The 12,860-nt window shown below is 45.9% G+C and overlaps 1 protein-coding gene and 1 long non-coding RNA gene across 11 annotated transcripts in view; one reads left to right on the top strand and one right to left on the bottom strand.

The window, feature by feature from the left end:
- Nucleotides 1-12,860, top strand: part of LOC123835154 (uncharacterized) — a 49,100-nt gene that overhangs the window by 31,576 nt on the left and 4,664 nt on the right. Inside the window, exon 2 of the long non-coding RNA XR_010406696.1 lies at nt 9,840-9,964. This is a non-coding gene — a long non-coding RNA (uncharacterized LOC123835154). The remainder of the gene's footprint in view (nt 1-9,839; nt 9,965-12,860) is intronic.
- The window catches only part of PRKAG2 (protein kinase AMP-activated non-catalytic subunit gamma 2), a 258,642-nt gene continuing 246,412 nt past the window's right edge, over nt 631-12,860 (bottom strand). For 9 of the 10 annotated variants that reach the window (XM_045864016.3, XM_054505148.2, XM_045864017.3 and 6 more), the window contains 5 exons: nt 11,656-11,821; nt 11,269-11,306; nt 10,030-10,176; nt 6,087-6,180; nt 631-1,764 (listed from right to left, as the gene is read on the bottom strand). In XM_045864016.3, the coding sequence (XP_045719972.1) occupies nt 1,733-1,764; nt 6,087-6,180; nt 10,030-10,176; nt 11,269-11,306; nt 11,656-11,821 (477 nt within the window). In that variant the 3' untranslated portion in view covers nt 631-1,732. The remainder of the gene's footprint in view (nt 1,765-6,086; nt 6,181-10,029; nt 10,177-11,268; nt 11,307-11,655; nt 11,822-12,860) is intronic. The other variant, XM_064575712.1, reaches the window with a different exon arrangement.

Genomic DNA, 12,860 nt, shown 5'->3' with positions numbered 1-12,860 from the left:
ATCTCGCTAAAGTGGCACTTTTCCTTCCTTCTAGAAGGGCACCGAGAGGGCACTTACCGGAACCCAGGCTTTTTTCACTTGCTGGAAACAGCTCCTGGATAACAGCCCTCCGCCTGGCAAGTGGCTGGTCCACTCAGGCTGCTGCGCAGGCTCACACTTGCAGGTGTGGCCCAAACTCTGGCGCGGGGCACTCGTACACACTCGTGTGCGCCACACAGACCGTGTGGACTGAAAACAGCGGTTTTGAGTTTCAAAACTGTGCCTTAGGGGCTCTGTGCCTTTCTTCCTCTCTCCCAAACATTACCATTAACCTGAGGCACGACCACAGTTGTTCCTCCGGGGAAACGGACCCATACGCTCTCATATTCGGCCTCTCAGGAGATGAAAAAAGTCATGGCTCGGTACACGACAACCTGCACACCAGTTTTTCATTAACTATACTCTATTTAATAATGGAGAGAGGTAAAGTTTATGGATCAAGTCGTTAAGGGTTTTTTTTCTGATGATGGAAAAAGATACGAGAATTCATGTTCTTCATTTGGGGAGAAATACCTGAATGGGAAACTGCATGTAGATTTTTAATATGTGCTGAAAGACATGGTATTTTAAAGAACTTCTTTAACAAAATGGTCGATAATAAGATTTATTTTAATTTTTCAATCTGCCAAAAAAAAAAACCCCAAAACAAAAAAAATCAAACTATACTCATATATATATATATGTATATATATATATATACAGTGTCGACATTTTCAGAGCACTTACATTAGGAAACATTGTGTTTCTTTTCAACCATATGACAATACTGTATATGCCACAATAAAATTTACAAAAACAGTTCCATCAGCAGTCATACAAACATCATGATTTTACATTTCAATACACAAGAAAAAAATAGACATCTTCCCGGCACTTTTGTTTCCTCATAACCGCTGCCTGTTTCCAGTTTCCACACGTGCTTTCAGACACTTCAGCTTTTAAAACCTAACAGTGGCTATTTTAGAAGTCCTATCCTCTCCAGATGCAAACTTAAATGAGAAATTTGCCATTTAAAAATAACAACCAATGGTTTATTAATGGGTACGGTGAAGCTTCCCCACCACGATGTGTAAAAAATTGCATGAAAGTAAAAATAAATAAAGCTGTTGTAGAGCAATTTTGTTTACATCATAGTTCAGAACAGACAGAACATAAAACTGTCATTAAAGTTTTATAAAGTAATTATTTATATCCAAATTACAACTGTTCAACAAATCTAATGAAAACAGACTGATTTGGAAGGTCCACAGACTTTCACGCCCCAGCACCGTGTGGCTCTAAGCTGCCATGGGCCGCGGTGATGACGTGTCGCGTGTTCTGACATAAGGCACTAGGTCTGAAGAGGCCATGCGCTCGCCTTATGTCATATTACCTGTTACAGACCAGTGAATTCTTTGAAATGAAAAGTAATAAAAATTTCAGGACACAGTGCACTTTAATAACATACAGCATTTGAAATCGCTCAGACAAAGGTCTGAAAACAGTCTTTTAATGCAAGCCTGAATCTCCAAACACATAAACTCTGCTTCTTATGCTCAGTTTCAGTATCACTGGAAAAAATACCCATCGCTAAACCCTGATATACATTCTTAGCCATTTGACTGTCTTCTGTCACGGTCAGTGTTCATGAGGCAAAGCGTGACCCAGAATCTCTGTTCAGGTTCTCCTCCAAGGGCTTCTCCACTCACAGTGGTCATTCTGCTTCCGCCTCCTTCTGTTTGGCACCTGTTGGTAGATGGAGAAATGAAAGTCTCAAAGCAACAGAAAAACACGTCGCAGCTGGGCCTGTCCTACACATAGGAGCAGTGGTTCCCCCCCCCCCCCCCGCCCCCCGGCTTGGTGGTCTTCACACGTATTCTGCAGTGCCTTAGGAGAATGTTCTAGGTGTCGGGAGGTGGGGACAGGAGACAAGCAGGTGGCTCTAAGCGCCCCACCCCACCTGCAGTCACAGCAGCCCACTTCGAATCTGTGTTACCATGTCAGAAGTCAAAATATGCAAGATTCAGTTTGAAAAAAAGAAAAAAGGGTTCTAGCAGCAGAACTGCTAGCATTTTTTTTTTTTTAAAGATTTTATTTATTTGACAGAGACACAGCAAGAGGGAACAGAAGCAGGGGGAGTGGGAGAGGGAGAAGCAGGCTTCCCGTGGAGCAGGGAGCCCGATGCAGGGCTCGATCCCAGGACCCTGGGATCCTGACCTGAGCCGAAGGCAGACACTTAACGACTGAGCCACCCAGGCACCCCGAACTGCTAGCATTTTTAAGAGAAGGGACGCATGTGTTTCAGTGAAGGTGCACGGTGCTGTCACACAGACCCTCCTTCCTTGTGCTTCGCTTTACTGCACGTTGCAGAGCAGTCTGTTCGTACAAACTGAAGGTCCGCAGCAGCCCTGCATCAAGCCAGCCACTGGTGCCGTCTGCCAAACAGCGGTCGTTCCGTGTCTCTGTCACATTCTGGGAATTCTGTGTTTCAGAGTTTTTCATTATTTTACCTGTTATGGTGACCTGTGACCAGTGATCTTTTTCTAAAAGATTTATTTATTTTGAGAGAGAGATGCGGGGAGGGGCAGAGGGAGAGAATCTTTCAAGCAAACTCCCTGCTGAGCGTTGAGCCCAATGTGGGACTTGATCCCACGGCCCAGGAGATCATGACCTGAGCTTAACCAACTGAGCCACCCAGGCGCCCCTCAGTGATGTCTGAGGTTACTGTTGTAATTGTTGGCACCACGAACCACACATATAAGACGGCAGCTTAATAAATGTGTGCGTGCTCGCTGCTCCACTGACGAGCCTTTCCCCGACCCCGATCCCTCTCCTCGAGCCTCCCAGTCCCTAACACAGTTCAGCAGCTAAAGCAGGAGAGGAGAAGGCAGCGCCCGGCTGCCCAGCTCCGCGGGACAGGCCGCCCTCTCGCGAGGGGCCAACGCGGCCGGTGACCTGCCCTCGACGCCGGCGCTCGGGGCCGTTCTGAAAACCCTCGGGTGCTCAAGGACGAGGCTAAGCGCGCTCGGCCCGTGCGCTCGAACCGAGGAGAACAGGACGAGGAGCGCGGCCTGACGCGGGCACCGACGGGCCGCACGCTCGGGAGCAAACGGGACCGGCCGAGCACGGGGGTTCCCGAGTCCCCTCCCTGTCCGGGGGGACGAAGGACCCGGCGCGTGACAGCAGCTCGGCTGATGCGGCGGCGGCGGGGCCCGAGAGCACCGACCCCCCTTCCGAAGGCAGCTGTCCTGGGGGGGAAAGGCGCCCCCCGCGGAGGGCGAGCCGTCGGTGCGGGGAACTGCACGGGTGTCCGGGGAACCCGCGCGGCCGTGCCGGCCTCCAGCGCCCAGCACCTGGGGGGAGGGGGTGGGGGGGGCTCAGGGGCCGCCAGCGCCGCCCCCACCCTCCACCGGCAGGAAGACGGCCCCGCTGAGAGCTCCGGGGGCGGGTGGCCCGTCCGCAGGGAGGGCTCTTCCCGTGAAGGCCTGCTCGTGGTCGTTTTAAAATTCCTTGGATCTGCTTTATTGCGATATTCGCTTTATTGCATTGGTCTGGAACCGAACCCACAGTATCTCTGAAGTGCGCCTGTACACACTCATGAGAATGTTTTTAAAAAGCGTAACATTTATGGATATTTGCACGGAACACCTGTCTGGCTGGCACGTTTCCAAATGGGCCGGTGGGAGCGCTACCATTTTTCTCATCACAGCAGCTTCTCCTGTTTTAGCTTCAGGCACAAAACGACTTTGGAAACAGATTAACAACCTATAAAAACAAGGGGCTAGCGAGTTGTAGCTCCTGCTTCCAGATCAGGTACTCACTGGTGGTGTGTGTGCATATATGTGGTTCCTTTGGATGGTCTTAAGTTTTACTGTAGCTGCTGCTAAACTGTTGTGATGGCAAGTCGGTATCCTCCGCGGAGGACTGCGTCTGTCAGCTGTTGAAAAGAATGACCTCTGGTACCTTTTATTCGCGTAACAGTGGCCGCTTTCTAAAAGTGCCTCTTCCTGCCTAGTCCGTGAATACCCACCCGGTGGTGCGGCCCCTGGGTACGGATGGTGCCTCGTCGCGCACAAGCCGCTTCGTGCACGGTTTTGGTTTCAACTCAGAGTATCTTTGCAGGGTTGCAGGCCTGTGTCAGGCCGCTCGCTCTACAGCTGTGTGGGCAGAGGCTACACGAGCTGAGCAGCTTGCCCACACTCGGGCAGCTCGGAGGGCAGGCGGGGAATCAGGCACATCGGGCTGCACTCGTCTGATGCTTACACGCTCGGTGTGAGCGTCTCAAGGGCTGCTGATCCGAGGCGGGCCGGCCCTGTGTTCCAGGAGAGTTCTGCTCCAAACGTTCACTTGTCATCCGGTTATTAGGAACACGGAGCGTCTTCCTAAATAGTGTTCTACACATTACATTGTAGAGAATTCTAATTCAACTACTATCTTTAGAACGTTATTTCTGTGGTAACGCACACTTCAAATTCTGGCTGTGAAACAGGGTTCCTCCCCACAGAGCAGTATTAGGGACTTAGAATTTTTAAAATCTCAAATGTGGATGGAAATGTAAACTCATGCAGCCCAATATTCTCATTTTAAACTTTTCAAAAAGTTATTTTAAAGTAATCTCTATACCAATGTGGGGCTTGAACTCACAACCTCCAGATCAGGAGTCTGATGCTCTAGTGACTGAGCCAGCCAGGAGCCCCAGGCAACATTCTCATTCTTATGGCCTGTGACACTAGGCATAAAGACGATAAAGAACTTGACTTGTTTGCTCTTGAGTTTGTAATGCACGAAGAATCTTGGCCACAGGACAGAGGAGGGCTGAAATTCTCGCTGACGCTGTTGGGCACATGTGTGCGTTGGCCCAGGCCTGCTGCCCGGGGTAGGGGGCCTTTTCTGAAGGTGCGAAGCTACGTGCCTGCAAGGAGGAGTCTGCTCTTGAGGAGGCCTTTTCCCACTGCGCATGAGGGAGCTGTGGAAGTTGTAGGTTAGTGTCATCGCACTCCCTGGACTGGTCTTGCTCCTCTGCTCGATGTCACGTGTGTGAGGTCGAATACAGCAATGTGTGTTCGTGGTCAGTTCTGTGTGGGGCATTCCACAGAACAAACGTCATGCAATCTGCTGCTTCTGCTAGGTGTCTGGGTTATTTCCAGCTTTGGGTTATTACAAATAATGCTGTCAACAGTCTCATATTCATTTAGTCATTTTATCACTATTTCATGATTATGAAGATTATCGTGAGTTTCAGGTTTCCTAAGAGCTGAAATTGAAACTGTCCGAGGCCCCAGCTCTAGAGTTTCTGATTCCATGGACGGCCCTCAGGTGTTGCTGCTCTCACATCGTGGATGGGCTGTTTCTCACTGGTGCCACGGATTCCTTCCAGATGAGCATCTTTAGGTTATAAACCGACTGAAACCTAGTCTTGGCTAGTTTGGTTTCTGAACTCAAGAAAAATCAATACTCTAGTACATGCACACTTCAGACTCTCAGAAGTGACTTAGTCTGTGGTCTTGGCCTGTCTTGGCACAGCTTAGTCCGGCCCCAGGCTGGACTGTTTGTACTTAATGGGGGTGGGAAGGGGAGAAGCAGGGAGGAGAAGGAGGGCTGGTGGTTATTGGACCCTGCAGCCCACCCCTCGCCGTTAAACACGGCACACAGGACACACCAACCCCTCTTTCTTTGGAGGCCCCCCCATCTCCCTGCAAGCTCCCTGACTGCGCTGTGAGCGCTTGCTCAGAGTTGACCTGGCAGAAAACGAGATTAGCCACCAGTGCTGTTCGCTAGTTGATGTAATTTCCAAAGAGATCTTAGCTTTTTAATGGAAAAGGTTATGAATCTGGCAACGAATCCTCAATTATTCAGGCACTGTGGTCGTGGATAGGATGCTAAGAATACTTTCTATCAACTTTTCTCTCTCACCCAACTAGAACAGTAAAACTACAAAGAAAAACCAGACAGAAAGTGCACGGGGTTTCCAGAGGCGTGGGTGCTGGAGAAGCAGCTGCTGGAGGCGCCTGCCCTGCTCCCCGCTCGGCCTGTGTGCTAAGGGAAGGGCCGGCAGGCGGCACGCATACCTGCGGGCGTGAGTATCAGTGCTTGCAGGATGTCCGACAGGGAGATAATACCCACGATGCTATCTGCTTCGTTCACGACCACCAGCCGATGCACCTGCAAACGAGACAAGTAGCTCCCCTGTCAGTTTACAGAAGGTTCTACCTACAATGGGTATAAGCAAATACGTCTTTCATATACTATACAAGGAATACACCCCACGTATAAGAGACAGAAACCGTGTCCAGAACCATGAAAGGTCTTAGGCTCTAAAGTTAAAATGCAATGCTGACTTTAACTACTTGTAGGAAAAATTTGCCAGCTATGTCCCGCTATTCTCAGATTTTAGAATATTAACATATGAATGATACAACCCAAAACATGAACTATGATGTAGTCATAATACTCTTTTAAGCATAAGTTTTTACATTTTTAAAGTAGTATTTCAGTTTCTAGTAACTATCCACTACTGATTTACATGGAAAGACATCCAAGTGAGAGCTGGAACAGAACAGGTCACAGTTCATTGTTTTATAGTCTTTTCTCCACGAAGTTCATATATTAATATGTTCATATGGTTCAGAGGATAAATGAGCTATAATAAAGTGAAATAGAGTATATTCACATGTCATGTTCTACTCAGGTCTTTTATAAGCGAATGGCCAGAGGTATTACTCTAACAAAGCATCCTTAACACAGGAAAGGAGTGAGCAGGCATCAAGCTTCTCTGAGCACCTCTGACTTCCAAGCTTAAGCACTTAGGCCTGAGGCAGCCACACACCTGCTGGTTACCCTGGAGATGATCCTCTTCTCCCTATGTAACAGTTACCCCCCCTCCCCCCCCCACACACTGTGGGGGGCACAGGAAGGAGATGGAAAGGGAAGGAAATTCTGTTTTTAGATTTGTCTCTGATACTGTGTTGGGGATGCTTTTCACATCTTAGCTTGCTTTGGGTTTAAAAAAAAATGACTTTGTTCTTTCTCATGACATGACTTTTGAAAGTTTTTCTAGGGGAGTCTGGCTGGCTCAGTCAGAAGAGCATGCAACCCTTGATCTCCGGGTCCTGAGTTTGAGCCCCACATTGGGTGTAGAGATTACTTAAACTTGAAAAATCGCTCTAAAAAACTATAGGGTCTTCAATAATTCTGCAATACAATTATTTATAAATTAAAATAATAGCTTATATCTAGGATCAGAGAATGCTTTATCATCTATGAGACACATTTTGTTAACGATCAATAATGCTAATTCAAGGGGCGCCTGGGTGGCTCAGTTGGTTGGGCGACTGCCTTCGGCTCAGGTCACGATCCTGGAGTCCCGGGATCGAGTCCCGCATCGGGCTCCCTGCTCTGCAGGGAGTCTGCTTCTCCCTCTGACCCTCCTCCCTCTCGTGCTCTCTGTCTCTCATTCTCTCTGTCTCAAAAAAAAAAAAAAAAAAAAAAAAAAAATGCTAATTCAATAACTCTCTTTTGAACTACTGAAGGTCAAGGGGTGGCCATCTCACCCAGAGAATTAATTCTACCAGGTAGAAATGACCACCAAAAACATTTTCTTGTCATTTGCTGCTGAGTCTAAACTAGTGAATATTCCTGGGTATCAAAAAGCTGGTGTGGTATTTATGTCATAAAAATAAATCATTGCTGATACTGTATGCCCTTTCTCCAACAACTGTATTTAAGGTAAAATTGGCCTTGGTCCCCCAGTAAGGAGTCATTGGGTGAAAGAAATTTTTTTTTTTAAATTAATTTTTTTAAAAGATTTTATTTATTTGAGAGTGAGAGACAGAGATAGCGAGTGAGAACACTGAGTGGGGAGGAGAGGGAGAAGCAGGCTTCCCGCTTGAGCAGGGAGCCCGATGTGGGGCTCAATCCCAGGACCCTGAGATCATGTCCTGAGTCGAAGGCAGACGCTTAACCAACTGAGCCACGCAGGTGCCCCAAGAAATTAATTTAATGGGGAAAAAAGTCAAGATGCATAATGAGAAAAGTATTGAATTACATCTTTCTTTTCCTCAATGACCCATTTCCTATTACAAAGAAGTATCTGCTTGCTTGCCAGATGAACTGAAAGGACAAGCCAATTACCTTTTTTCTTTTACCTGAGGGATATATGCTCCAACAAGAGAGCTCAGAATGGAGGAGCCCTGCACTCCCCGTGTTCTCCACATTAGCCAGAACCCCGCCACCCGGGAACAGCCAGTTAGTACTGTGCTGTGGGTCCTTCTAACCTCTCTTCTGCACATATATGCATATAAATGAATAAAATCATACTATATACAGTAATTGGCTTTTTCTCTTAGCAATACATTGCTAATTTTTTTTTCATATCAACCAAATACTCTTCTAGAACATTTTTCACTGTTACGAGGGACTCTATCATATGGATGTCCATTGTCCTTATAAATAGGATCATTACCTATGATCTTCAAAAGGCACGTAATTCTAAGGACCTTATTAAAAGTTAAGATGTATTCCTAAGTCAATGAAAACTCTTTGGGAAACAAGACTGATGGATATTAAATTCAAGTAGAAACGGTTAGGAGTTCATACTGAGATGCTAGTGAAATGTGTTCCAAAGGCCACAGTAGTGGTAATGGGGGCTGGGACCCCCCTCAGGTGAGCACAGGGCAAGGTGGAAGTCTGCAGTACCCAATGATGAAAACAGAGCTGTGTTTCTGTCTGACGGCTCCGGCAAGGGAGGCCGTCTTCTGATGCGACCCCTACTTCATATGTAATGTTAAGAACACCTGTTAGCCTAAAAAATTATCAGGGACTTTTCTTCTTGGACTGCATTCTCATATTTACAGTAAAAAGTACCAGAGCAGAGATAGCATTATGAATGGATTCTGCCTACTCAGGGATTGTTCCAGAAAGAACACTGCTGCATCCTTCAGTCCTAGAGAGGGATAAATGGGAGAACATTCCTATCCCTGGCTAATAAGAAAGGAAAGAGGGGCACCTGGGTGGCTCAGTCGTTAAGCGTCTGCCTTCGGCTCAGGTCATGATCCCAGGGTCCTGGGATCGAGTCCCGCGTCCGGCTCCCTGCTCAGCGGGAAGCCTGCTTCTCCCTCTCCCACTCCCCCTGCTTGTGTTCCTGCTCTCACTATCTCTCTCTCTGTCAAATAAATAAATAAAATCTAAAAAAAAAAAAAAAAAAAAGGAAAGAAATGATTTGGGGAGTGGGTATACTGAATTAGATGCGTTATCCAGTGATCTCGCTCATCTTTTATTTTAGTATACCCAAAAATCCTACACGCAGTAAAGTACGAGGGCACGTGAGTGCTGAGGGTCAGGAAGTGACGTTATCAGACTGTCTACTATTATCCAAATCAGGCAAGAGAGAAAATTAACTTAAAAAGATCAAAAGATAATTTTGATTTATCCTTCACTTTGTTAAAACTATATAATCACACATTTTTAACTTCAAATTCATAAATACCCTAATGGAACTCAAAGCTCTTGGGATATTTGTTTTCTTTTTTTTTTTTTTTTTAAAGATTTTATTTATTTATATGAGAGACAGAGAGCATGAGAGGGAGGAGGGTCAGAGGGAGAAGCAGACTCCCCGCTGAGCAGGGAGCCCGATGCGGGACTCGATCCTGGGACTCCAGGATCATGACCTGAGCCGAAGGCAGTCGCTTAACCAACTGAGCCACCCAGGCGCCCCGGATATTTGTTTTCTTAATTATGTATTTTTTAAACCATGGAGGTCTCTTACCAGTTTGATTCAACTATGATATTAGGACTTATCAATTCAATTCAATAAACATTTCCAGATCACCTACGCATCAGGCAACACGCGAGGTTCTGGAGAGGGAAAGCACGATATCCGACAGAACCTGCCTCTGCTTCCCTGGCTGTTCCTGCGATTCACAATCCATCCCCCGTGGCACCCCGGCCAGTGAGTACTTGGGGCAGTGCGGCTGGGGCAGGGGTGGGGAGGGAGGAGTGGCCCCGCTGCCTCACCTCAGCCCGCACTATTCTGTCCACGATGGTCTCCAGGATTTCCAGCTTACTGCACTTCACGACACCCTCGAAATACTGAGAGCGGTGCTGAAGGGCCTGGGTCACTGTGATATCTAGGTTATTGTAGGTTTTTTCAGCAGCAAGGTTCTGTAATAAAGTAAGTTTCAAGTGACCTGATTTTTAAAAACATTCATGTTCATCACCGTGCCAGGTTATCACATGCTGTTAGCAGTATTTCATCATTAATAATAACTAAAGCTTACGAGGTAGACCTTCGTCGTGGAGCACCCTTGTGACATAGCGTCGGCATGGCCTTCAGAAGAATCCCCCCATTCTTATCCTCTGAGGCTCTAGAGCCCACGTGAATAAAGCCTTTGGAGAGATGGACTAACATTTGTAAGGGGTGAGAAGCGCCCCAGGGTGCCCTGGCCCGGGGAGCCAGGTTTCCGCTGGGAAGGTGCTGAGGGAGCCCCGGGATCGAGCAGCCGTGGAGGAAGAGCAGGCCAGACAGGGCCCACAGACCCACGGGGCTTTAGCCTTAGACAGTCCTACTCAACCAAATTCCAATCAGCCTGTTTTGGGATGTCTGTTATCGTTAAGCAGAAGAAATGAAACAAAAGGGTTTGAGACAGCTGGTTGCAAAGAAGTATTTAACACTGCGATCAACATTAGGGCCAAAAATGATGAGCACATTTGGGGCTACTAAAGTTTCAGTTCACTTTCTTAGAAATACCATAAAACCCTAAGGAAGCACATTTAAAATGGGGAAAAGAAAGCAGCCAGAGGAAAGATGTAGCACTACCGCTAATAGATTTATGCTGGGGATTAAAAAATAGGACCTCCAGTCATTCTCCTGAATGCTTTTTGCTGTCTTCTTTAGAACGGTTGTTCCCATCAGCAAACAATGGGATCCTTAGCAAGGGATCCACAAATTCATGTGTGCACAGCACCTGCCTGCTGGCAGAATGAAGAATGTCTTGTGCATGGCAATAGGACCATTTAAAGTATTTACACATGCTATAGTGCTGGATAAACTATCCATATACTGAAAGGACAACTATAAAATACATATTTTTCACTGCTAAGCCAGTGAACATTAAGTACAATGACTATGGGCAGTCTACGGAATCCTCTGATCCACACATCCACAAAAGCTATTAAATTAGGGAAAACCGCAACAGATAAGTATGTTTTAAATGCATTCTAGATGACAGGTGTGACAAAATTAAAAATACTTACAATTACATCAAATTTGGAATAAATATCTACAACTTTTCCTAAAAATGAAAACAGAGGTTAGAAAAATGTCCTAGAAACAAAAAATAACATTTAAAATCTATCTTAACCAGATATTTACTAGCAATTAAGTATTGCTAAGTAACAAACTTGTCTAACTTTAAATGAACATGAAATCACATGTTAATGGAAGATGTGAAAATAAGCCAGTTAGAGTTCTCATTAACCTGAGGGCTCCTTGGTGCTGACTTGATCTGCCTTATCTAAATTTTCATCCCCAACCCCTGCCCGCCACCCATCGGATCTGATCCACTGACTACTCAACAGTAAGTTTGCCCCCAGGGGACAAAGTGTGGTCTCCGAGGCCCTGGTATGATCAAACCCACAGACCTGACTCATCCACCACAGGCAAGGCCGACACTCGTCTCTCTACAAAGACATTCAAGGCTTTGATGATGGGAGTGTCCGGGTGGATGAAGGCGATGTTGTGGTAGGTCCCAATTCCAAGGGCATCCAGGTTCTGCTTCATGAAGGCAGGCTTTGGCATATCAGACATCTAAACAGGAAGATAAACACAAATGCTCTAGAGCCCAAACAGACCTTTTTAATGTTCACATGTCCACACTTGGACAAAAAACTTACGTATAACAAATTAAAGTTCGTGTTCTCTAGCATTCTACCTGGCTGTCTGAATTAACATGGAAATGTTACGTATAAGAATTGTAGTTTTTGTTCAAACTGGTTTCTATTCTAAGCTTATAATTAACTACTCAGTAAAATACCGCAGAACACACAGATCGTAAGGTTCCCTTTCCCTTCACTCACTGAAAACATGGATGGAAGAGGAAACAAGAGGTCTCTTTGGAAATTAAGACCCATAGCCACCCAAGAATCCTTTATTCTTAGTTATTTATGTTAAATTCCTGGTCCTGCCGTCAGCATTATTTACGAAGAACCCACACATTTCCAAGCCCAGAGCGTTTGATGGGAATGATCTGAGTTGCGGCTAAGAAAGTCCTCACCCCATCCCACCCTACATCCTGAACTCTCCTCTGGAGGACTCTAACTTGTGATTACTAGGAACAAAGAACAAGCCAACTGAACAGAATTAAAAGAACCTTTAAAAGTTCACTTTTCTTTCCATGGGCTGTTTTAGAGGAGGAGGGAGAAGTCAGAAGAGAGAAGTCTAGGGTCACGTTTGACTAAAACAAAATAAGGTCTATGGTTTCAAAAATCCACCTTGTATAAAGGGTATAGTTGATTCCGTCCTCCTGGTGTACCTTATAATTATCAGGAAAAGATGAACAATTAGAAGAAACAAAATGTTCAAGTCAAAGAGTTCATCAATATTCAAATCATGAGAATCCTAGAAATTTAGAGAAAAAAAGAAAGACCTATTAGGTCATCTAGCCCATCTTGATGCAGGTTAACCCCTGTTCCATATTGTACGCCTAGGCTAACTGTCAAAAGTCTCCACGGGTAAGGCCACTTTTTCTCAGAAAATGATCTCAATTCAGTAAAAACCAGGATCTGAAATTTATTTAAAATTCTGTATTTTAATCTGAAAACCTCTCGCTGCATAGTCTAAGAGCGTG

Source organism: Mirounga angustirostris, unplaced genomic scaffold (assembly GCF_029215605.1).
Source record: "Mirounga angustirostris isolate CCGP_5_RB_7025 unplaced genomic scaffold, mMirAng1.0.hap1 SCAF_12, whole genome shotgun sequence".
In the NCBI taxonomy this organism is placed as follows: Eukaryota; Metazoa; Chordata; class Mammalia; order Carnivora; family Phocidae; genus Mirounga; species Mirounga angustirostris.
Note: the sequence above shows the minus strand (reverse complement) of the source record. Positions and strands in the feature narration are given on the sequence as shown.